Source organism: Ammospiza caudacuta, chromosome 1 (assembly GCF_027887145.1).
Source record: "Ammospiza caudacuta isolate bAmmCau1 chromosome 1, bAmmCau1.pri, whole genome shotgun sequence".
NCBI classification, from domain to species: Eukaryota; Metazoa; Chordata; class Aves; order Passeriformes; family Passerellidae; genus Ammospiza; species Ammospiza caudacuta.
Window position 1 is genome coordinate 67,340,206 of NC_080593.1, and position 26,143 is coordinate 67,366,348.

The following is a 26,143-nucleotide window of genomic DNA, read 5'->3' on the forward strand; positions in this document are numbered from 1 at the left end:
CTCCTGTCATGTAGTTAGTTTAACTGGACCAAAGGAGAGCAACAGACACTCCCAGTATTAGTCTTATTAAAAGAAGCTGGTAGCTGCCAGTATCTTCATTTTGTGAAATGCAGCTGATTTCTATAACAAAATGAATTTTTTCCCTATCTAGCATCAGGTAATTTTCCCCAACCTTTACAGAACTTGATTTTGTAGCTCTGCATCTGTTGCCCTCCCTTTTTTTTCTTCTTTTTTATTGGGAATATAAAGTCCCTTTAAGGGGACTTTTGTGCAACTTACTAGTTTTGAAAACAAGTTCCAAGGCAATTTTCTCATTGCCCTTTCTCTAGGAAACAGACAAGGTTTTTTTAGCATTTAGCGATACAAAAAGGTCACTGCTGTACTTTTGTCTTCTCATATCAGATCTTAGTGCTTACTTGGTGCCAGTTCTCAGGCAGTTGAGTGGACAGGTCCATGCCTCTTCAGAGCAAGTCCAATTAATTTCATGTAACTGTCCCCACTCTCTGAGCTGATGAGACCAATGAGAAGGAATATTGATATATGGGCTACAGTGCCCACAGAATGAGAAAATGATTCAGATTTGTCAAATCTTTGGAGATCAGGCCCACAGGTGTTGAAAGATGTCTTTGATCAGAACTTCTTTCCGCGTGATGAAAAGTAGAGACGACCATCGCGATCACCACAGCAGGTAAAAGGTACCTGTGGTTTCCAAAGCTTGCTTTCTGTGGTCACAATTGCAATTTTCTCAAGGCTGATTCTGCTGACTTGTGAAAGTGACTGTGACACTGTTTCTGAAGCTCACACTAAGCAATCCTCTGAAGGAAGAATGAAGTGAGGGAAAACACAGGAGGTTTGCTTAGCAGGAGCAGCGCCTTTGCTGCTGGCACCAAGCAGCAGGCTTAGTGTTTCTGGTCCCAGTGCTTATTTGGAGGAATATTTTTCCTGCTTCACTGCTCCATCAGTGAATGGTGCTGGTGGCATGGCTCTGGGCTATTTAAAAGGCCTCGGGGAAATGGCTGTGAAACAAGTGGCAACCAATTAGTATAATTCACATACTGGTGCCTGAGTTAACACCAACAATGAGAATCTGAAGCTGTTTGCAGCAAAGAAGTTCCTGAAGCACATCCAGAAAGTGTTAACATGCTGCATGCCAGGTGGTGAGAAGGTCACTGGGACAGAGAAAATGAGCAGCTAGAAAAAAAAATTCACATGGGAACTTTTATCTGCTCTAATTCTACCACCATTTCAGTTTTGTTCTGAGAATTGCTTTGCTGCAGAAGCTAATCAAGCTTTTCAAATACCTTTAAACACCAAAGTACAGAAAAATACACATTTATCTTTGATTTTGCCTGCGTGGTTAGTGCCTCCCCCACCTAGCTGTAATCTTCTTCCTTTAAACAACTCCCCCTGTGAAAGTCTTCTTAAAGTTGCACAGGCTCTGGTCCCATTAGTAGATTTCCCCTGTGAAAGACGTGCTAGAAAGAAATGTGGAAAGATAAGAGATTGACTTGAATATTCAGATTAGGCGGGGGCTTTTGTTTTCTGAGCTTCAGATCCACTAAGCAGCCTGGTTGACACAGCAAGAGCATAGAGGTAGTGCCCAAGAAAAGACTACTGGTTTTGACCATGCTTAAATAATAGTTCTACAGTCCTGCCAGGGTATGGACAAAAATTGCTCCCTGCTTTATCTGTATTGGGATATCTTAGTGTTGCTGACTGATGAGCTGAGTAGACATACATCAGAGGGAATGGTGGGCCCCAGTGCTGCTGTTTACATGGGAGTTCAAAATGTCAATCCTGCTTTTCCAAGCCAAAGCTTAATTTATACCAACCTCGCTAATGATGCTGATGAAAGGTAAAGCCAGTGTTTCTCATACATTTGAAAGCTGATCTCCCATTCAGAGAAGAGGAAACTGATCTCGTGCACCCCATTTCAACCCTGCATGTCTTGGGAAATGCATGTTCACCTACCTTTTATGTGATACCTGAGCTTATCCCCCTTCCATCCACCAGTCAGCCCTGCACACAACCTGCTACACTGAGCAAGGTCAAACTAAAGTCTCTGTCTTGAGGAAGCACAGGAATGATGGGAAAACATCAGTGTGTCAACAGGGAAAGATATAACAAGTGAGGGATGGTTAAGAGAAGAAGTTCTGAAGTGTCCAAGAAGGAAGATAAATATGACAGATAAAAACACTAAATTGTACTTGACGCTATTCCTTTGATATAGGAAAGATAAATCTTTAAGGCAGCTGCATATCCTTTTTGGTGGCATAGCACCATTTCAGTTTGTGTACTGCATCCAGATATTTCAGCTTGAACACTTCAGATCCAGGGCTCTGTATATTTTTTCAAGTGCTTACAATTGGATTATAACCACCTCTGCTGACTGCCATTGAAAATCAGGCAATCATGGAGCAATTGTTTCCAATATGTCTGGAAATATCACCAGAGCCAAGAAATTAAATCTTCATGGCCTTTTTGAGGGGTCCAAGAATGTTAGTGCAGACAGCCTGCCTACTTTCCATTGAGTACCTTGGCCAGTTACTCACAACTGGATGTGCCACAGAGGCCTGCAAAGAAGAGGAAAGGGAGGTGGGTCCGTCTGGGAGAGGAGATGGTACTTATTGGTAACACATCACAGCCAACAGTCTTCCATCAACTCAGAGCTGGCTTAAAACTGCATAGCAGAAGTGCTGCTGGGAGTAGAACCCCAGCAGGAGAGAAGTCAGGGCAAGCTGCAAAGCCTGCTTGGAACTCTGGGCAAATGCTTGGGGGTAGAGCTGTGTGAAGCTCCTTGTGTTGATGGTACTGCTCCACTTGACATAATCAAGAAAAGTGCATCTAAGAGTGCTTAAACTGTGTTGACACAAGTCAAAGACGCTCTTTGGCTGCCCTGAGTCTCCCCTTAAGTTACACACAGAGGCTCTTTGTGGGGCTGGTTGATACCTACATTCTTACATTCTTTTAGATGGGCACCACTTTCCTCATGGCATGGGCATGACCCTGCTTGGGGTCACTGGGCACATTATTTTTTAGAATTATATTTCTCTCTTGAAGATCTTTCTACAGAAGGTGGGCCTCAGAGGAACCATGTTCTTTGAAGTTGGTTTGGAGGGTTTTTTTTTTGTGGGGCTGGTTTTGAGGCAGCAGGGGAGGAAGGGTTTTATCTATTAAGCTACTGCTGTGCTATGCTGTGCCCCTGAAGAACTTTGCAGAGTGAGAAGGTACTAAGCTACATGCAAAGATGAGCATCGTAGCTCAAAACCTGTGATGTTTTGTCAACTCATTTTTAGATGGTCTTTCTTACTAGGTGGTCTACAGATTCATCACTTTTAAGGCCACCTGCAGGTGTCAGCTAAAAACGCCAGGCCACTGTCTTTACACTAAATGGGATCTGCACCTCCCTGGAAAGTCTTTTGGGACCCCACAAATGTAAAACTGGTTGGGAAAAATGACTCTGGATTACTCACTCCTTGTGAGTCTTGCTCAGGTTTATTTTTAATGGCTGCTTGCTGGCTGTAGCAGTACACAAAGCATGTTTGTAGGGAAATCAGTGTCAGGAGATGAAGGTACAAGCCCCTCATTCACAGGAAGAGCACCTCAGTGCCAGGAGCAGCACTCTCTTGACTTTCTGTCTGTTCAGGGGACTAGGCCATATAAAGAGCTTCTATCTGACCCACTGTTGCTGGAAAATTTCTCACTAGCAGTGTTGCTAATGCATAAGCCTCTCATTTTCCCAACTTGAGACAGAGGAATCCTGTGCTGTATGATTTTCCATTTTTTTTTTTTTTTTTTTTTATTTCCTGCGCACTTCTTTTTCAAATTCAGTCCATATTTCCTATCACTTAGAATGTGCTTGAAGATACGGAAAAATTCTGGCTTGTTTGTTGACGTGCTATTCTTGCCTTTGTTTCTCCACAGAATCTTATGGCCAGGGCCCTCTATGACAATGTCCCCGAGTGTGCAGAGGAGCTGGCCTTCCGCAAGGGAGACATCCTGACGGTGATAGAGCAGAACACCGAGGGGCTGGAAGGATGGTGGCTCTGCTCCCTGCACGGCCGCCAAGGCATCGTCCCAGGCAACCGCGTGAAGCTCCTGGTAGGTGCCGTGGTGCAGGACAGCCCTCCTGGCCAGGACGTGCCCGGCTCAGGACTGATGAATCAGCCCTTCAGCCACCAGAAGATCTACCAAGTGCCGAGCTCGCACGCCTCGGCACGGGACCCTGTCTACCAAGTGCCGCCTTCCCACCAAAACCAGGGAATTTACCAGATACCCACCGGTCACGGTCTGGTGGGACAAGAGATTTACCAGGTGCCACCCTCCATGCAGAGGTGTATTGATGGTCCAGCTGTGACTAACAAGGTGTGTGCATTTGCTTTTATTTCATAGCTGCAGAGCAGCTCACTTGTGCTGAGAGAAGCATGGGATTCAGGCTCCTCCCAGGCTGAAGCACATTTGGCCTGTGGCGCTCTCACATTATATGTTCAAAAGAGCTGCTGCAACTCATCTTCATCTTCATGAACTCTCCCACTTCTTAATGAACAGTTACATCATCTGCCCAAGTAATTTTTGTTTAATTAAAAATTATATACTGTCTTGCTGGAGCAGTCCCAGTGGGTCTAAACTACAAAGAGAAATCAGTGATTGATGTGACAAGGGCCATACTTGTAAGAGTGAGGAAACAAGAGAATAATGATAATGAGGGATGTTTTAATACTAAACCTAAACCTTTTAAGAGTGCACTTGATGTTTATCTACAGTTAAATTTCTTGGTTGAGAGTGAGAGCTGCAGCAGCTCCATGATGCAGTCATTACTGCATTATTGCATTTTGCAAGGGTCGCCCCTTGTTCCTGCTATTCTTCTTAAGTTCTCCCCATCTTCTGCCACTCCCTCATTTTACCTCACAGGATACCTGCCAGGTACGCTGGTGACAGAAAAGGATTAAGGAAGATACCCAAGGAAGGAAGTATTACAGAGCCAAAAAGAAATTCTTTCAGTCTCTCCATTCCCAACAGCTCCAGATATCAGCATCCTGCTTACCTTAAGAGCTCAAAAATTAATATCCAATTTATGTGAGTGGATGATGGCTCTCTCAGAAAGTTCTTTACTGGTTTAGACTTTCATCTAATTTAGTTTGGCAAGACTGTCTGTTTTGTGTTTTCCCCCCACATCACCCACAACTCAGCCTTTTTCGTATCAGGCCTTTGGAAGACATCTTCTAATGCTTTTATTTCCTTGTTATAATTTCATTTTCCTTGATAAGAATAAATGGATTTTTTGTCTTCTGAGCAAGAAAGAAAGATCTGTGAAACCATTCCAAGTCAATTTATAAAGAGGTTTGCTTGCTCAGCTTTTCCATAGTTATGCTTTATAGGCTGTGCAGGCAGATAATACAAGAAAATTGCACTTGCTGCACAGGCAGAGATAGGAGCTTTGTTGGAGCAATTATGTGAGTTTTCTTGATAACTCCCATGTATTTTCTCTCATTTCCTTCTTTCTATATAGACTACATACATTGAAATATTTTCCAGGGATGGTATTGTTTGCATATCCACAGTGGATACCCTCCAAGGTAGTTAGTGAGCACCTGGTAAATAGTCTGTTGATGGGGCAGCAGAGAAGAGATCTCATTTTAGGGTATGGCTGCAGGAAACATTTTACAGCACTGTTCAGAGATGCCTCAGCTATCCAGCCTGGGCACAGGAGATGCACCATACAGCAGATCTGCACTAAAGTCTGTAGGAAAGCCCAAGGAATTAGTTTGGAATGAGCACTATGTACCTTCATTTTAGTACCTGATTTGCGTTAATACTATTAGGATAGTTTGCTTAGCATAATTAATGTGCATTTCTACTCCACACAGAAAGAATTTTCCAACTGATAAGAGGATTTTTCTTCTCCCTCCTCCCACCCTCTTCAGCTCCAGTGAAAATAACAGGACATTCTGCATAAACCTGTTGGCTGCTAGGACTTTGTAAAACCCTCGAAACCCTAAGAGACTGAAATCTTTGTTTTAGTCTAAGTGCAAAGTTCTTGTTGAGATACAAAAATCAGAAGCTGTGAAGCTCCTGTTTTCTCCAAGTTTCTGCTGAGAAATTTTTTCAGCAGCCTTGATTATGAATTTTTCTGAATTCTTAATAGATAACTTTAGAAAGTTATCTATTTGTCAGAGTTGTGACTTGTTTTCATTTAATTCCTTGCCACCCATGAAAGACCAGCTATGCTGCTCACTGTAAAATAACTAAACATACACGTTTATAAAGCATTTCATCCTCAATCAAAGTAAATGCCAACCTGCTTAGCCCTAGCCAATATTTGCTACTTGCTTTAGTCCTGACTTACATTTATTTAGCCCAAGAGTCCTTAGTCTCAGTATTCATTGTGTTGTATTAGTGGCTGGCAAAGCTCATGGCAGCATCCTGCTTTGACCAGAGGTAGATATATCCTTGCTCCTTGGGATTGCTCAGTTCTACACTAAAAGGAACACATTGGGATTGAATCCATGGCAGGCAAGAGACAACTTAGCAGTGAAGGAGGTGTCTAAGGTAAAATACTTTGTTCTGTATCATCCTGATCTTGCTAAGCTGCTTTTTTACAGCTACAGCTGCAACTCTGCTAATGCCTTTGTGAAAGAAAAGCCTAATTAAAGGGAAGCACTTTAGCGCTTGTCTCCTTTGTATGGAGGAAACAGTCTGCCCTCCAAATCCTTCTCCTCTAGGGATCAGTAAAAACAATCCTTAATATTAAGAAAAGCTGGGTATCTTGAAGGTTTGATTTGGGGTCTCTTTGCCTTGTCTTCCAAACTGAATGATATCTTTCTCAGACTTGTGACATCTGCTTCAAAGGCTTAAATGAGCCACTCTGGCTCCTTCCATCAGCACAGCCAGCTGGTCAGCAAGCTGTGTATTTTGGTAGTCGTAAGGACATTGAGAGGTTTTGCTGCAAGTTCTTGCTGTATGCAAGCCTTCTCCCTTCCCACAGCAGGAGCTAGAGAAGAAAACTCTGTCCTCTGGACACCATTCCAAGCAGGACCAGCAGCAGTTTCTGTGCCATCCCTTTCTGCACGTGTCTGCTTGCTTCCCTTGTGCAAACGTGCTTGGCTGCCGTGCAGGTTTTGCAGGCAGGGCTCAGGAGCTGCTGTCAGGCAGGAATTGTCTAGCCTGGAGCAGCAGTAAATCAACAGCAGGCATGTTATTAAGCTGTGCTGAGGTAACCCATCTCCTAAGCCAGCAAGGCAGAGCGAGTCAAAAAGGAGTCCTGAGGCAGGTAATTACAGTGATTAATTGATTCTGGCCAAACTGGTTGCTGACAACAGAGCTGTATTGGCTCCCTCTATCAAATGAAAATAGCACCTTTTAGAACTAACCCTACCAATGACAGAGATAAGGAGCCTTAAAATTAGCCTTGGTTAGCCCCAGGCTTTTGCAGCTCTGCTGCAAGTTCAGTCACAAAACCCCAAAGCGTGGAGAGCATCTGAGGGGTGTAAAGAGGTGGAAGCTGTGTCTTAGAATTTATTCCCTCTTTCTGTACTCTGCCTTGGAACTTACTCTCTTTTGCTGCAGCCAGCAAAGAGAAAGAACCTTCAGACAAATCTGACATTCAGGAAACCTGGTTTTTATCCTTGTCACAGAATTCTGCATGGTCTTGAGTGGTTCTTTTGCATCTCATCTGCAAAATATGTGGGTTAATTATGAGGGAACTCATTCTGTACAGATTGCTTTGAGAGCATCCTTTGGGAAAGGTGCCAACAGAGCACAAAGATTCTTTTGCATCTGATTAATCATTAGTGATTAATCATTAGTTCACACCTAAGCTGTGAAGTAGGGAAAGCTACACATGAAAAAAAAAGTCACTGCCATAATTTAAGCACTCATTTTCTGGTTCAGTGTTTCTCCTCACTGATCTGTTGTGCTGTCCCTGCCATCCTGAAAGTAGCATTGGCCAAAAAAAATTAAGGGAATTATTTCCTTGTTGGAAAACAGCTTTCTGTAGGAACCAGTAGCTGTCAGGAGAATTGTTGGTCAAGGAAACTCTGCACAAAACAGAGTGAGACTGATGTTTGTCCAGGGAAGAGACCGGACTGTGGGAGTTTACCAGCCCTGAACTACAGCTCCCACAAGGCACAGACCAAATCAGGCAAATAGAGATTAATGCCAGCTTGCAACAAATCACCTTTTTTGTTTGTTGGTCTGTTTGGACTGGAACACTTCAGTTCAGGAAACACTCAGATTTATCCACCTTTTAAAAGTGGATAGAGTGGAATACGGAAGGAACTCATCTTCATCCCCCACCTATTTCCAATTATAAACATGTCCTTGACAAATCAAGGGTTTCACACCCCACCATCCTACTTTATCAAGAGGTCACTGCCTTCAGCAGGAGATTTGGGTAAACCACGGCTATGGGAACCGACCTTGTTCCCTGGGTTTTATTTATGTTAAGAGTCATGCTGGTTCAAAGCACGAGAAAGTAGAAACACCACCCCACAAGCAGCACCACCCTGACAATTCTGGCACAGACTTCAGTAGCAGGAGCCAGTTAGCCACATTGTGACATTTTTCCTTCCAATTACACAAGTACTGTCCTAGCTGGGAAGAAACAAATGGCTCCTTATAATGTTAATTCCAGAAATAAGCCTGCCTTTACATTACTGTCTTCTTTTCCTTGCCTATTTTTACATTTATGAAATAAGAAGATAAAGACATTAAGCACAGTAAAGAGTTGTGTGACAGATTATTTTCTTATCAGAAAGAATGAGATCATATCTAGTGTTTTGCAGTTTGTTGGTAAAATGTATTTACATTCCAAGATAATGTCCCCATTTACCCTCAGGCTGAAATACCACAGTTTCCTGTGATGGGGTTTCCATAAATGGCCCGAGCAGTGATCATATAGTCATTCTTCTCTTCTGCTTTCACATTACAAACTCTAGTTTGGGGAATTGTATCCCTCATAACAAAATAGTGCTTCTGTGTTAAAGTGCTGAACACACAGGAAGTTTGCTGAGTGCAGCAGCAATGGTAACACATACCTCAACACTCAGAGCTTGCTTTCACAAGATGTGCTCTAAAGGATGAAAATACCTCAAGTTAAATGCAAGCTCAGTGGTTAAAACAGCTCACAGCTGTTTTCTTAGGCTCGGGAGTTTCCCTTGTAACTTTCCATGAGACGTTAATAGGAGAACAACCATTTTACTGATAAAAAGTCAGTGCAGTTAATCCCTCATCCACAAGGCAGAGTAAGCAGTAGTTAGTCACTGATGTGATTTGTAGAGAAATATTTCAAGAAAAAGACTGCATTTTATTAGGCTGAGCAAATATATGAGCTCAGCATTACTCCCTGTTCCTCCCTGAGCACAGGGCTCTTTTTCATCAGTTCTATTTGTAGACCAGAGGCGCGCATTTTTCCCCTGGAGTATCAGAAAAAAAAGCCAGTCCTGCAGTCTCATCCAATAGCTGAGGGCTCCAAGGGCACAAATCTGTCTCCCCAAGAGCAGGATCAAACCTTTGCTAAAAATAGTAAAACAATAACAATAGTAATAATAAAAGACAAATGCAAGCTTATGGGCTCTTTCTTGGTGGTTAAAAACCTAACTGAGCATTTGTTTATGTCTGAAACAAAACACCAAATTCAGGTAATCTAAATTGCCCTCTAAGTACTAAAAACTAAGCACAGCAGCAGAGCATTTTAGAAAAAAAAATCCACATGAGTGGAAAACTGATTATTCAGAAAGTGAATCTCATCATAAGGAGGAAGTGTGGTTTCTGGAGATAGGAAATGGGTAGATGAAGACAGGTTGCTGGCCATCAGAAAATACAGTTCTAGTGAAATCCAAAGTCTTGGCAGGCATTCTATGATTTTTTAGATGTTTTGATTTGAAGGATGACTAATTAGCATCAGAATATCATCATTCCATATGTTTGCATGAAGCATTTCAGTTTTTCTTTTTTATGTAACAGTGGCAGTATTGCATCTTTTTTTTTTTCTAACATGAATCTAAATTAATCTTTCTCCCCAAACAGATTGTTAAAATGGGTGCAAAGTGAAATTAAGGTAGCTAAGTTCCTAGGAGACAGGAACCTTCCATAAACCAGTCTATCCCTAATCCTTAAAAGACAGTAATATATTCCCATTGGGTCTTACCATCACAGCTTTTAAATATACACAGACAGTCATGACTGAGGTCTGGCAAAAAAACAATTAAGGATGGAGTTTATATCTGTTTAAAAGGTGTCTTTGCCTTCCATAAACTTGCCAAAGCAAGCTGTGCTAATCTAAACACCACTTAGTAGAAGCACTTGTCTCTACAGCTGCCCTGAGACACCCATGCAGAAATGGAGCCAATACAGCTTGTGAGCCAGAGAGCCTCTACAAATGAAATAAAATCAAATCAAGCTTCTTCCTCATGGAAGGTTTTATTTGCCTCTCTCTCGCAGAGCAGTGTAGTTCCCAACTTAAATGATTTAGGGGCATTTCCATTGTTTCTGCCCAAGTGTACCTCTGAGAGCACTCTTGTGGAATTGAAACTCTGGCAATGCTTTGTCTCAGCCATTTTTTTGCCCACTGGGAAATGCCGATTCACAAAAACTGAAATTAATGACAGGGAAGGATCTGTTCTGAGAAATGTCTTAAAGGAAGGGAAACGAGAAGTCATGGAAAAACCCTGTTACAACAATTCCCAAATGAAGCTTTCTCCCTAATCTAGAAATTCAATGTAGGGGGAAAGAAATAACAGAAAAAAGATGAAGCACCTCAAAAGAATTAAAATTATTTGTATCAACTGAACCAAACTGGTTTTTGATTGTGAGCTTTAGGATTTCATGTCATTCACAGCAAGACACAATCTGCCCTATCTGTCTTAACACCTCATCCTTTTTCTTTCTTTCCTCTTCTCTGCCAAACTTGCCCTAAACTTGGGCTTCTGTCTTTGAAAAGAGACAGTCATAGTATTATGAGCACAGAAAACAAGCTCTGGTTTGCAGTTGGTTCTTCATGTGACAACCTTTTTAAACTGGGGAGATTAGACAGACTGGGATGGCCAAAGCAAGATATTATATTTTTTTTTATCATGGACAAGAGACCCAAATGCTGAGGTGCTGAGTTTTGCCACATACTTTTCGTTTATCAAAACTGCAGCTCAGACTTAATCTCAGTTTTTCGGAGAATGCTTTAGCAGTCATGCATATTTGTCCACTAAAAATTATCACACAATAATGGGGGGAGATTCTTTCTCTGTAAGACCCATCCATAGACATTATTTCAGAGTTCATGCCTGTTCTATCACCAGTCCTGTGACACATCAGCTTTTTAGCTCTGTTGACCAGTGCATGCAAAAATGATGATGTCTCTATCTGCCTAAATATGAGTAATTGTCATGGAGATGACATGACACTGGTAAAACTCTTACCAAGAATGTTGGACAACTATCCTCTTCACACTCCTCTTTAAATGCTGATAATTTAATAGTGATGGTATGATTTGCTCATCTCACTTGTTCTCTTCCTCTCCTCTCAAAAATAGGACATTCTCAGAAGTGTTAGTTTGACTGTCTTCAATTACATTTTGTGAGCAAGAATGACTCTTACCAGAATCTTGGAAATACCCCTTCCCAGTCAGCCTTGCAGTTCAAGGCCAGCCTGTTCCACTGAAGCAAGCAGAAATGTGCTCATAACACAACTGGCAGCAAGCCCCAGAGCTGATGTGAGAGTGAGTGGGATCATGTCACGAAAACATCATAAAATAAAGAAAAAAAAAAATTCCCAGTAAAATCTTGCCAGTGACAAAGCTGTTGAGATTTTTTTTGTGTGTTTTGTACAGCTCATTTAGTAAGATCTGGAGATACAGACCTTTTTATCTTCATTTAGTTTGCAATCATGAACATCAGTGAGAAAAAATTCAACGCTCTCATCTAAAGCTACAGCTAATGCAAGTTCAGCACTATTCCACCACACTTCATAGACCCCTGTCATTTTATAATAATCAGAGCTTAGAACATTTGTGTGACTTCACAGATTTATTTTTTTGAAAAGACTATAAACCTGCACTTCAGCTTCAGGAAAAAAATGAAACTTAAAAATATTGTAATGACTCTGCTTTTGTGTACTGATTAATGGAGGAAGTCATACCAGAAGTTAAAAGTTCAGGATTAGGCTAGTTGCAAAGCAGTTGGTTATACCCTTTTCACCAGCAGTGAGGGTTTAAATCCAGGCCAGTTTGTGATGTCACATTTTTTATCTTAAATTTGTTTCACAACTTGTCCTCTATATCTTCAAGACTCACAACCCAAAACTTGTGTAAGTCTTGTTGAAATAATGCATCCTCAAAATTGTAACACCCATTTCCCTTACATGCTGTTATGACAATACCACAGGAGTAGTTTTTAAGACTGGACGTCTACTGGTGAGGCACTTCATAGGCACGTTTGAAAGTTTCTGATTAAATGCCTGAGCCTGAAGAGCTAAGCATTTTTAACGCACCACGAATAAGTGACATCTGGACCTGCTTTAGGTTTTGAGAGCATTTACAGCAGAATCTTCATAGGTGTAGGTCTTGGACAGCAAATGGAGAAAATAAGCAGGTTTTTTAAAGATAAAAGTAGCATCAAGAAATGAACCAGCTCTCTACCAGGGTAGTGTTTGTCATGTGTCTGTCCTTATCTTCATACATCTGAGTATTCTAAGAAATCTCAGTGGTGAACGCCCCCTCAGAAGCAGGCAGAGGTGTCACAACACTCCTTGGTGCCGCGGTCCTTCTTGCTGTGTGTTACAGCTGATAACCCGCTCAGCCCAGAAAATCTATACAGCCATTTCTGTCCATTTCCTCTTGCCTGGCAGAGACATTTGGGCCTTAGCGCTAGAAAAAATGCATCTACAGACTTCCTCTCCTCCATCCTCTTCCAGCTTGTGAGACTTGATCAAAGCTCTCCAACAGCTCAGTCTTGGCAGAAAATACTACGCCAGAACATTTTATAGTGGTCCAATGTTCATGCATTATTTCGATTTAAATAAAGTGCTATGAGTTCATAATCTTAAGACCTTACAAAACCAAGCATTGATAAGAGTATCCTTAGCACATGTGAAACCTTTACTTGTTGGCAGCAGAGAAATACACTGTCATTGTATACAGCAAATAATGAAGTAAAAACATGTTTGCTTGGTTTTTTCAGAGCAGGCAACAGAAAGTGATATGGTAGGTATTACTGTCAGGAAATTTATTATCAGTCACTGGAAATCCTGATGCAGCTTGCAGCATACATGAGTGGAAACACTGTGTGCTTTCTGTAAAAATGACAGTTTTAGCCAGCTAGCCAGGTTCTTTCAAATACCTAAATTACCTGTGTGCTTTTCAACCCAACCTTCCTGCAGTTCAGCTTAGCCACTGAAACGTCCTCAAGAGGAAAAAAATTGCAAAACATTTAAAGAGACACACATGGCTTCCTAAGTACATGCGGCAGAACAGAAAGAAGGGCTAAGAAGTGGTTCACTGCCTGATCTGACATAATTCAATGGCCACTGTCCCTGCCTTGCAAAAGGCTAGGACTTCAAGAGAATAGGGAGTTCTTTTCTCCTTAATTCTCTCTGATATTTCCCTATAGTCTCTTTGTCTGTTTTATGGTTGTTCCAAGCCTAAGGGAGCCCAGGTGGCTGTTACATACCCACTTAAGGGGCTCAGCAACAGAATTTCAACACTTAGAGCTTCATGTTAAATCTGAAGAAATAATTTACAACAGTAAACAGACATGACTTTTTTTTTTTCATTTCCTTACACTTTGATTCATTTTTCCCACACCCATGCTTTATGTCAGCCCCCTTTTATGCACCACCACTGGGGCAGAACTCTTCCCAGGGTAAGCAATGGATGGCAGCAGCTCATCAGCTGCTGAGCCCTGCCCGAGGGGTGAAGAGGAGAGCATCGTGGGGGGAAATATGTTTTAATGCAGTTTTTTGTTCCAATTTAAAATATATGCCACTTCTGTCCCATCTGCAAAAAGCACTATTTATTTAAAAGCAGTCAGCGGGCATCAGTGGGCTCTTGGGGTTGAGAGGCCATACTGGGAAATACCAAGCTGTCCTTTGTAGCTCCCCTCAGGCTGGGCTGGGTGGGTCAAGGTGCTGCAGAGGTGCAGTGTACCTCTGATCAGTTTTGCCACCTGTAAAACTCACTGGTTTCCCATCATTCTGCATATCAGGAACTGCAGTTCGTGAGAACAGGCCAAATTCTGCCCTCACGGTGCTGCTATAAATTCAGAGTAATTTTGTTTGCTTCAGTAGGTTTATTTGCTCTTTGTCGTGTGAAACAATGTAAACTACAGTGTTGTGTATCTGCTGTAAGCACGAGAATGAGAACGGTCTTCTTGTTGTCGCAGTTAGGAATGTTCTCTGTTGCAGCCCAACATGCCTTTTAATTCTGGAAGAAATAGAATGTTGGTTTTTCCCCCCCCCTATATTTAGGAAAGCGGGATTTAATGAACCACAGAGCTGGATATTTTGTAAAGTACATGCACATTCAGCTCTTTTTTCTTGGTTAGGGACATGCCATTGGCATGGAAAAGGCCCAAGTAATTGCTTTTGGAAGAGCGTGGTCTTCAGAAAGAACAGAACAAACTTTCTGCTCAGTTGTCTTTGTTTTGCAGTACTGAAAGTTTGAAGGCTCATTACACGTTTCAGCAGAGCCAAAGCTGGTCCCTGTTAGCTGCTCTGCACGGATTAAGTGGTTAACAATGTTTTGAGAATGTTGTTGGGCTAGATAGTTTGTGGGAACACCATCTGTTTCCTTTAACACGTAAACAAGGAAAATTGCTGGTTTGAAATGCAGGATTATTTTTTTATACTTGGGTGACCACAGGCATTCTTGAAAGAGAAGAGGTAAAAGGGAAAATAATCCTTATGAGGTATGACGTGCAATGACATTTGTTAGAAAATGAATTTGTGAGTGTCAGATGGAGCTGCTATCCCTGTTCTAGAAGTGGCTAATGTGGAACGTTTCCCTTGCAGTCACCTCCTTCCTTCTGAATTCATCTTCAAAAGTAAACTACCATCAAAAATAAAACCATAAAAAATTGTTCAGCAATGCATTGGAAGGGCTGAGCATCCCATTCAGAAGCAGCAAGTTAATTTAATATATTTATGGGTAAATATCCAAAATGAAAATTACTTCTGACTGGGTTTGTTATCTTCCATACTTCATCTGCCCAGCTACACCTCTCTTCCTCAGACAGAAAAAGCAGCACAACCCCATGTCCTGATGACCCATGTGAGGTCATGAGAGTAAGAACAAATGCCCCACATTTTTCCTTTGTCAAGTAGTGCGGGCATTCTTTTAATTATTGTTACAAAATGTTTACTCAAGATAAGCTTTGGTGATGAGCTTCTTCTGTTCTGAATTGACCAGGAATAAGCAGTCCAGCTTAAGGAAAAGCATTGGAATGAAAGAGGGATGGAGGTACAACAGGAAATATTCTTGTACTCAGTACAGACCAGATTATCATCTGCAGGAGATTTTGCTGTGAAATTGCTCATAACATGTTGTTACTGGATAGTGATCCTCCACACAGGAAAATATACCCAAGTCACTGGGAGAAAAAAGCTGTCTTTCATGTTATCAGCAAACCTTGGTTGTTGCTGGGTGTCTTAAAATCATATTTTCTGCCTTTCATATGACTTGTTTGAAAGCCTAAAGAGGAGCTGACATAAAAGCATCTCATGCATTTCTATTTGGAAAATAAATGCCACCATAAGTAGAGTACACTGCTAACCACAGCCCTGCAGGCACCTCAGGTCCTCTGTCCACAGTCGCACTTGCAGGCAGACTTTAGTCAAGAATACCCAGAATCAAGGATTTTGCACTTTAACCTCTCACTTTCTTTGACAGCAGTTAGGCACACCCAGAGCGCATTTTTGTTTCAACCAAATTAAGAGTGACACTGCTTGACCACTGCTTCAGGTCTGGGAAAGAGCAGAAGTGCTGAGATGATATAAAAAGTCCTGCAGTGCTAAGTGAAACTGGTTTCCTTTGTGTGGTCCATCTAGCTTTAGTGTAACTTTTTAGGGTTGTATCAGCACAGTAAATAAAAGCAGCACCCTTGTAGTACTGTAAATCTTTCATACAGCATCTGGTATGTCAGGATTTTTTGAAAAGTGGGAAAGGCCTCTAAAGATGGGCTACCAGAGCTACTGCAGCTGCATGAAACTCCTGTGTGCAGAGTGAGGGAGAATTTCTCAGCAAGTACTGAGCATGAGCAAGCCTCTCTTCCATGCACGTTCCAGGCTCCATGGTGCAAAGATATCATCTGTTTTGTGACCAGGGATTCTTGTTACAAAAGCAAAATACCGTGTTTAGCCATGAGAAGAACAAGTGGTTTTACTTGTGTGTGCTTAGGGACATGGCTTAGTGGGACTTGGCAGTGCTAGGTTTATGGTTGGACTCACCGATCCTAAAGGTCTTTTCCAGGCTTCTGTGATTCTGTGCCTTATTGCCTGTGCTGCGTGGATCAACTCCCTTTTTTATATTGGAGGGCTGTGACTTTGTTCATGGAGATCAATTCTCTGAGCAAGAAGAGTGGTGGTGTCTTTTATCAAAGAATCACAGAATGAACTAGATTGGAAAAGACTTTGAGATCATTAAGTCCAACCTGTGACCTAATACCTCCTCATCAACTAAACCATGACACTGAGTGCCACATCCTCTCTTTTTTTAAAAATGTCCAGGCACAGTGACTCCACCTCCTCCTTGGGCAGACCAGTGCCCAATCACTCTTTCAGTGAAGAATTTTTTTCTAACATCTAATCTAAACTTCCCCTGGCACAGCTTGTGTCCTCTTGTTCTGTCAGTCATTGCCTGGGAGAAGAGATCAGCCCCCAGCTGCCTACAACCACCTTTCAGGAGCTGTAGAGAGTGGTAAGGTCTCCTCTGAGCCTCCTTTTATCCTGAAGCAGTTCAGTCATTCCGTTTCTGGAGCAGAACAAAACTGAACAAGTGGGTATAAAAATTTCACACTGAGCAACCAATATCTGTCTTTTTGGAGCCTGACACATCCTGAGTCCTGCATTGTCCATGTAGGCAGTGAGCAGCAGGTGAAGCAGAGCCAAATGCAGCAGTGCATCATTCCTCTGCTTCCAGCGCTGCATGGGGCCTCTGGCTGCCTGCCATGAACACCCTGTTGTTTCTTTTCTCTGGGATGGTCAAGCACTTTCCCAGCATATTAGCAAGCAGCCTAATGCCACTGTGTTCACAGCAGCAGAAGGGCTGGTGGAGATGGGCTACCCTGGAAACAGCCCTTTGTTTTTACTGTACATTGTCAGTTCTCCCAGAGGATCACTTTAACACACTGAATGACTCATTGAAGCAACTCCATGGTTGTCATTTTGGAGCCCTTGGAAGGAACCTTTAAGTAAACATGACTTAAAACCAAATCCTTCTGTTCTTGACTTGGGTAGAAAGCATTTGACTGGTAGTACACAGCTGGAGGGAAAAAAGGATTCAAAATGTACATGGCAAACTATTCTAGTCTGGTCACTAACTCTCACTGGCAGAAAAAGCATGAAGAGGTGATGTTGATACAAGTTAGAATTATCTCTGGCAAACAGAATAATCCCAGTACTACATGAGAGTGGCCTGGGAGGGATACTGTCTGGAGTCGCTCATTATGGGAAGCTTCCAGTAACTTCAGAAAGAACTTCCTTTAAAGTTTAGCCCATAGATACCTTTAACAATGCAGTAAGTGACACTGTGGGACAGGAACGGCCTGTCATAAATGCAATATTTTTAGATTCTTTTTTAAAAAAACTCCTGTGTGTGTAAGCCCTATTAGCCCCATGCCCAACTGAGCAGTTCTTTCATCTGCAGCACTCTGGAGACTATCACTTCCAGTTCCTGTGTCTGATGGCAATTCAAGGAGAAGCACTTGCAAAAGCCATGGTCTTCCCCCGCCTGCCAGGTGTGACTGTTCCTCCTTCCCCCAAGGCCCACAGAGTCAGGGCAGGGCTGGTGCTGCTTTAGGATGCTCACTGAATCAGGCCTGTCCTGGTGCTGGCAGGGCACCCACCCGAGGGGGAATCCAGTGGTTGTTTCATGGGACAGGGACAGAGACTGCACAGCCAAATCTGGGCAGCAAGTGAAAGGAAGGAAAGCCTGTGTTGTTAACATAGCAGAGAAGAGGTAGGGGGTCAGCATGAAGGACTTGCCCTGAAGACCTCAGTCAAGAAGAGCTCACTGTGAAATCTGGCCAGGATGTGAGGATTCCTTTGAGCAAACACTGCCACGGGATCCTTACTGAGCGTTTGGGTAGAAATGCTGTTGGTATGCCTCGCATACATTTCTGAGGAGAGTTAGGTAGCTCTGGTATAAAATTTTCCCCAGCCGAGTACAAAGCCACATCTTATGTGGCCTATGTAATTTATCATGTTGTGCCTTTGAGTTACAGTATTTATATTTTTTTCTTAGAGCTAAATAGCACCAGCAGAGGTTCAGATGCCAGCATTGCCACTACAAACCCAGTTCTCTTTTGGGGTTAGGTAACATTTCTTTTATACCACACTGTACTGAAATTCTGCTGTGCAGCTGCTGTCCAAGACTTAAGGCATTTATTTTTCACCAGATTTTATTTGCAGTCATTATGGTAGTTAATGGTTTACAAAATGTCAGAAAATGTAAATTCTAAGCTTTCTTTTTTTTCAGAGGCTGTTATTGCATTATATACTTCAAGAATGGCTTGACATTTCCCATCTCTTAGCCACTAACATGAAAAAACCAAGCAGAGACAGCAAAATTGAATGTCCTGCTTTGGAAAGTTTAAGCATGGCATTTTTATGTAAAGAACTTCCAAAGCCTCAACTCACACTCAGTTCTCCAGGATGTTGTGCTATGGAGCACAGTAACACATGGAGTCCTGCTGGAGTAGCTGGGAAATACCACTACAAGCAAAGGTGTAGGTTCCCAGAGACTAAACACAGTATTTTAAGCCTCTGAGAAGGAGTGGGGACACTCACACCTCGTGGGATCAGCCCTGATCTCAGCGAGTGGGTGGTGCAGCCATCGCCTTGTGCAGTCTGTGCTAATGGGAGGTCAGTGGGAAGAAAGGACAGAGCTCTCAGACCTGCCCAGAATCTGTGCTTGGCAAGTAGAAGACAGTGTAGAGCACTAGCAAACAGTCATGTCAGGGCTGGTCTGGAAAGAAAAAATGGTGCATTTGTAGCTACTGAGACTCATTTAAAGTGTTCAGCTCTCAGAAGGGCATGCAGACTGGTGTTACTAACATTGCCAATGATGCATGAGTGTTAACAGGATTGGATTGTTACAGAGAGAACATCCTCAGAGACTTAACATTTCCTCTTTTTGCTTGACCCACAGGTAATAACACCAGTCAGGTCAGGACAAGGTTATGTTTATGAATTCCCTTCTAAGCACCAGAAGGATGCCTACGATATCCCCCCCATTCGCCCTCTCCAAGGGGTAAGTACCAATAAAAGGGCCAACAGGGTTGACAGAGCACAAAAGGTGATGAATTTCTACCAGACTTTTATAAGCAAGGCAAGTTCTCTCATTTCAGAGAGAAAATATGTTTTAATTAGATGCTGTGGCTTATTCACAGATCACAGACGTATTTCAAAGTTTTATTTGATGTTGACTAAGATTTGGCAGCACACCAAACACAAAAGTCCCATTTGTTCTCTCTGTTTTGATCAAAGAGTATATCTAAACAGAATAAACTTGCTGCCTGGGAACATTTTTTTCCCCTGTACTTTGTTGATGCATAGTTGACAGTAATTCACTCAGTAAGGGTAAAATTATCGCCCAGATGAACAGCTGCTATGCAGGGAGTTGTTTTCACCACCTATTGGCTGTACCATGTCACTGGGCTTGAACTATAGCATTGTTCTGGAGAGCACCCTTAGCAGTGAGTGCCCAGGACCACAGGCTTGTAGAGTGGATGCTGGCAGGACCTGGAACTCAACCCACCTGAATGGAAGGGTGTGATCAGTTCTGGTTACATGTTCACCCCAAGAGGTGTCTGCAATAAACTGACCCTGATTTACCTCTCGGGAGGGAAGTCAGCCTTGACTTCATCTCTGCAGCCTGCTGTCCACACCATTGCCCAGAGGAGACCTGGCAAAGTGCATTTCCTCCTAACTGTCCAAAATTCTAGGCAAATCCAAGATGTTCTCTCATATAAAAAAAAACTGAAGACCTCTGGTCATGTTCAAACTTTCTGAGAGGAAACACAGAAAATATGAAAATCCATCTAATAGCAGAGCTTTCCCTGAGGTGACTTGTTTCTGTAATCCATTTATTCTTTCTTCAGATATATGACATTCCCCCCACATCGGTTAAGGGGCCTGCACTTCCAGTTCCCATGGGAGAAGCAAAAGGAGTGTATGACATACCACCTGCCAAGGGGGTAAGCATTACTCTGTTTCCACAAGATCCTGTATTTTCATGTCTGGCCAAAGATGTGTTATAACAAGGATTCATGTAGAATCCTGAAGGAGAAGGAGATTCAGTACTTCAAAAACTTCCTTAGGTTTTTAAATTGTTAAAACTGGTGAAGTGAAGCACTGCATCAAAATTAAGGTTATGAACTATAAATTGATAATTAGACCTACATTATCTTTGTGGCAGCATGCTGCCTTTTTGGATTTTGCTGTTTGTGGGAATTTGTATCAAGATGAGTGATAAAAATGAGATATTAAAACTGACTCTCAGTCAAACTTAAGATAAGTATCTGACTCTTTGAAAGTCAGTAGCAGATCTTCCATCCCAAATGGAAGATGGTAAAGATTTCACTATTCTAGTCAAAGGTTTCATGTTCTGTTTTCTGTGATTCAGGTCTATGCTGCACCTCCCTCTGCATGCCAAGATGATACAGCCCTGAGGGAAAACTTGCAGGATTTTTCATCTTCAGTGGGCCACAGTGTAAGACCAGAAGGAGTATATGATATTCCTCCTCCTATCACCAAAGCAACTGGAAAAGAACTTAATAGATTTTCTCCTGAGAGCCTATTATTGCCAGGTGGAATGCCACAGACACATGGTGTTTATGACATCCCTACAAACCATCAAAACCATTTTCTTGGACAGCAAATTGCACCTGAAAAAGATGTTTATGATACCCCGAGGGGAGTTGCATTCCCAGGACAACAGACAGGACTCAGTGAAAATCCCATTGCAGAAGGAAGAGAAGGTGTCTATGATGTGCCACCACCAGTCCTCCAAGACAATAAAGGCTTACAGGATGTGACTGATGGGATGAATAGGTTGTCTTTCTCCAGCACAGGAAGCACGAGGAGTAACATGTCCACATCGTCAACGACATCAAAAGACTCTTCTCATTCAGCATCAACTGCACAGGACAAAAGACTAATCCTTGATCCAGACACTGCTATAGAGAGGCTGTATCGCCTCCAGCAGATGGTGGAGGCAGCTGTCAGTCACCTCACAGCCTTCATCACACCAGACTGGCGGTCCTATGGGTATATGGAGAAACACATCAATGAAATCCACGCTGCTGTGGATAAGGTAGAGCAGTCGCTGTTGGAGTACCTCCAGTTTGCCAAAGGATCGGCAGCCAATGCCTCCTGCCTGCCTGAGTTCAGCCTCCTCAACAAAATGAGGAGAGAGGTGCAAAGGCTGGAGGACTCTCACCAGATCCTTACCCAAACCAGTCATGACTTGAACAGCTACAGCTGGTCTTTGAATGTCCTAGCTGTCAACAGAGTGCAGAACAAGTGCGATGACCTGGATCGGTTCATTATGGTGGCAAGGACGGTCCCGGACGATGCCAAGCAGCTGACCACCACCATCAGTGTCAACGCTGAGCTGCTCTTCAGACAGGCACTGGGCATCTCCCGTGTCAAAAACGCAGCAGAGAACATAATGAATGCTGCTGACTGTGTGTATGACAGTCCTCAGATGCAGCGGCATGGAGAAAAGGCCCAGAACCACTGCAGCTCCCTTCCGCCGCTCCTGGGTAAAGGCCAGCACCCCTACAGTGCCACCAGTGAGGGCTCAGAAAAGAGCTGGATGGATGACTATGATTATGTTCACCTGCAGGTGGGTAAACCCAACATCTTGTTCTGCATGTAGAAATTGCTTGTAACCACAAGCAATTTCTGGAAGCTTCTTGTGGGAAAGCAGCAATTGAGTGCCATGCTAATGCGTATTCAAGATTTTTGATAATTTCACCCAGATGATTACTTCCTGTCAAAGAGGACTGTTGGATTTCTAATAGTGACAGCCTTTTGCTCTGCCACACTATCCTTTCATTTTCTGTACTCTTGGTGGAACACTACCAGTGAAAAAGCCAATAGAAAGCAGCCTCTTTCCTGACCTCTGAGCTGCCATTTAGCTCAGAAGCAGTTTTGATTTAACACAGTCTCTTATGTTATGCAAAACAGGGGAAAGAAGAGTTTGAAAGGCAACAGAAGGAGCTTCTGGAGAAAGAAAATATCATCAAGCAGAGCAAAATGGAGCTAGAGCACCATCAGGTATGTTCTCCCTGATATTTTTTCTCCCTGATACAATTGCCCTGAAATGCAGCATTCCTCCCACCAAGGGGCACTGGTCAAATAGAGCAGGAGGGGTTCTGCCCTTAGTAGTGTGCAAAGGATACAGATAATAAAAAGCAAAGAGTTTAAAAACTCTAAAATTTCACCACAGAAGAGAAACAAGCTTCTGTGTTGTCTCACAGCAGGTCAGGCACAAAGCCAGCTTGAGAACTTGTCTTTCCTGACCTGCCATCCAGGGCCTTAATCACTGAACCATACTGAACATGTGCCACCTTCACATCTGCTCAGGGAACATCAATACCATCAGCTTAAATGTTGTGCTGAACATCACTTCTAGTGCTAAAAACAGTAGGTTCACAAGATCGAGGGCTGTCACTTTTCCCTCATATTAATTCTTCAGTATGTTGTTGCCATATTGTATGGCAGAAAATTGTACAAGCAGTGAGGAGGTGAGATTTAAAGGGTTTTCATCTCAAAATCCCACAGAGATGACAGCTTTTTAAAGATTGTGTAGGAGTCATTGCCACTTGGATCCATCTCTCTCACTTGTGATTTCAGAATACTCCAAATGAGCAACAGCCTGTAAATTCAGGAGTTTGTGTTGTTGGGGTTTTTTAATGCAAATGAAGTATTTTAGATGTTTCTCTATTCTGAACTCTGCATGTTTGGATTTACGGCAATCAAAGCACTTGATCCTAGAAAACATACTGTTACTTTTTATTTAGCATAAGGTAGGATACCCAGGGATGTCCCGAGGCACAGAGTGAAATTGCAATACATAACAGCATCTTACAAGAATACTTGCTGATGGGAGCTTTTGTTTTTCCTTTCAGATCAATCAGTTTCAGCGTCTGGAGCAAGAGATCACAAAGCCAGTGGAGAACGACATCTCCAAATGGAAGCCCCCGCAGGCCCTGCAGACCTCCCACGACAGCCGCCTGCTTCTCTTCTACTCCGACCAGTGTGAGACTCACTTCAACTCCCTCCTCAACGCCATCGATGCCTTCTTCAGCTGTGTCAACTCCTCCCAGCCCCCGCGGATCTTCGTGGCACACAGCAAATTCATCATTCTGAGCGCGCACAAACTCGTGTTCATCGGGGACACGCTCGCGAGGCAGATGACGACTCAGGACATGTGCAACAGAGTGATGAACTCCAGCAACCAGCTGTGTGAACTGCTCAAGAGCGTTGTGCTGGCCACCAAGGCGGCTGCCTTGAGTTACCCCAACACGGCATCCCTGCAGAGGATGGTGGACAGAGTAACAGAGCTCTCTCATCACGCGCAGTTGTTCAAACTCTCACTGGCCCAAATGGCGTCCTTATGAAACCCAGCAGAATCCAATCCATGAGCGGCAAAGCAGAAGAGCAGACAAACTGGAGCTATTTTTATGTAAATGTTATCTTTTTTTAGATATTTTTTATTAAATATTTTAAATACATTCTTATGCATTAGAGAGTCTAATCAAATCAGGGATCTGGGAATGTTGTTTGGTTCTGTATTATGTTTCTTATACACATTTAGATTTGTATACACACCGTATATGTATATGTTGCTTCTTTCCCTAAAACATCAATTAAGCACCTTAAAAATTACGTGTCAGGTAAACAGTGCATATCTTTTGTATATACAGCCTGTTTCCTCAGCATATTTGTTAACTGGATGCTACACTCTTTTTGTTTCATTCCATCTTGATGCTGGTGCATGGACTTGGTTGTGAAACCTACTTGTAGCAATCCATGGAGCAAGTGTAATGGTTCTCATAGAACTCCATTCCCTTTTTAGAAATTACTTTCTATAGATTAATTCTGTGAAGTTTAACTCCTCTCGATGTTACTTTGTTGTGTAAAACATTTGGTCATTCTGACCAACATACATGCACAGCTGCAATAAGCAACATATCAAGCAAGGTGTACAGCATTTGGGAGAAAAGCATTTTTAGGCCATGTAAGAAACAGGACCTTCAAAGGAGGAAGGCAGAACTGTATATATTTAATATCTTTTGGCGTTCATATTTCATTGTTTCTAATAACTGTGCAACATGGGATTTCAAAACCGTGGATGGATTCCAAGCAATGTAATTTTATACATGTTTACTTTGTATGTCCATGCATTGGCAATTTAATTTAGCAGTCAGGCTTGAAAGCTTTATTGTTTATGGACTCGAGTTATCCTGAGGGTATCCCAGGATCCATTGGGCTCATCTTTTGAGGCTGTGGATGAGCAAAGTTTCAAAATACCAATCCCTTTCAGAAGGATTAACATACAAATTATATTTTGTATGGAAAGAAAAAAGTTTAATTTGAAATAACAGATATTTAAACATCTCTATAGCATATACACAATTTAATGAAGAAGTAGCACTTAATTTTCTAGGACGTATTATTGAGAATTAATTGCATCTGTTGCAATTCTGATTTCCATTAAACTACTGGGCTTTTTTTCCAGAATTCTGTTGTGTAGATGCTGGTCTTTTCTGCACTACACTGTTGCCAAAAATAATGTCCTGTTTTAATGGGACCGTTCCATCAGTAAATACGCACAGTCCTACCTAGTAATTTTCAATGTAGACCCTTAAAAATTGTTAGCAGAGTGTTAGGCTCCTTTAGAAATTTCATGTATGCTGGTCGCTCCAAAACCCATATAAGCTTATTTGTCATTGCTGCCTTCTGTGAACCCCTTAAAAATAAGTCACTGAACACCATTTGCCTGTGGTCCACAGGCTAAAACTGTGCTTCAAAGTGAGCAGTAGCTCAGGAAAATTCCAGGTAATTCTGGCATTTTTAAAGCAGAAACACTACTGTCCTTATTAATTCAAGGTGGTCCCACATTAATGTGTTCAGAACATTTGCCAGATCACTGGTAACAGCAGGGTTGTGAGATCAGTAGCACCTGGGAAAGAGGCACTTCTCACTTCTGCCTGACTCTTGCCTTTCCCATTTTGTAGTCAAACACGTGCCTTACTGAAGTGGGATTTGTTGTCTGAGGTGACAGAACCATTTCAGCTGTGTATGAAACCCTGCAGCCTTAATGTATTGTCCTAGAGCAAAGACCACTGTTCACTACCATAACATTCCAGAGTGCATAACATTCCTGGAAGGTCAGTGGAAGCCAGCACAACCCAGCTGGCTCAGGATGGGCTCCAAGGCTTGGCCTGGTGTAACGTCCTGAAAGAGCAGTTGTGATTTTGTAACTTATAACCAGTTGCCAAAAAGCAATCGGTGTGAACCTGTTTTGTACTATTGTTGTTTGGGATTTCCTTGTCCATTTTTTTCACTGTATATTCTTAGAAAGTGAAAATGTGTTTCTAAGTGTAGTGGTTATGTTGATAGTTTGTGCTTTCCAAAGAAGAACCTTTATTGCAACCCTGTATTGCAGTTTGTTATCTCGTAGAAAGTAATTTTTGAATGATTAAAATTGCTAGCTTTTTTTATATAAAAAAGGCTGCTTCATCTTGTTTTTTCTTGTTTTCAGAGTCTTCTAGGTATATTAAAAGGAAATATTGCTGCTTGCTGATGCTATCAAAGCCATTCTAAAATGAGGAACCCATTTTCCATCTTTTCACTGGTCATTACTTATAGTGTGAAATGAGAAATTGGTGATTTAAGAGGAAGGGACAGACAGTTTCTCTGCCTGTCC

General features: G+C 42.3%; 1 protein-coding gene across 2 annotated transcripts in view; it reads left to right on the forward strand.

The window, feature by feature from the left end:
* The window catches only part of NEDD9 (neural precursor cell expressed, developmentally down-regulated 9), a 37,162-nt gene extending 11,240 nt beyond the window's left edge, over positions 1-25,922 (forward strand). Inside the window, exons 2-7 of one of the 2 annotated variants that reach the window (XM_058801285.1) lie at positions 3,925-4,365; positions 19,352-19,453; positions 20,304-20,399; positions 20,828-22,051; positions 22,396-22,485; positions 23,340-25,922. In XM_058801285.1, the coding sequence (XP_058657268.1) occupies positions 3,925-4,365; positions 19,352-19,453; positions 20,304-20,399; positions 20,828-22,051; positions 22,396-22,485; positions 23,340-23,831 (2,445 nt within the window). In that variant the 3' untranslated portion in view covers positions 23,832-25,922. The remainder of the gene's footprint in view (positions 1-3,924; positions 4,366-19,351; positions 19,454-20,303; positions 20,400-20,827; positions 22,052-22,395; positions 22,486-23,339) is intronic. The other variant, XM_058801294.1, reaches the window with a different exon arrangement.
* The last annotated feature ends 221 nt before the right edge of the window (positions 25,923-26,143 follow it).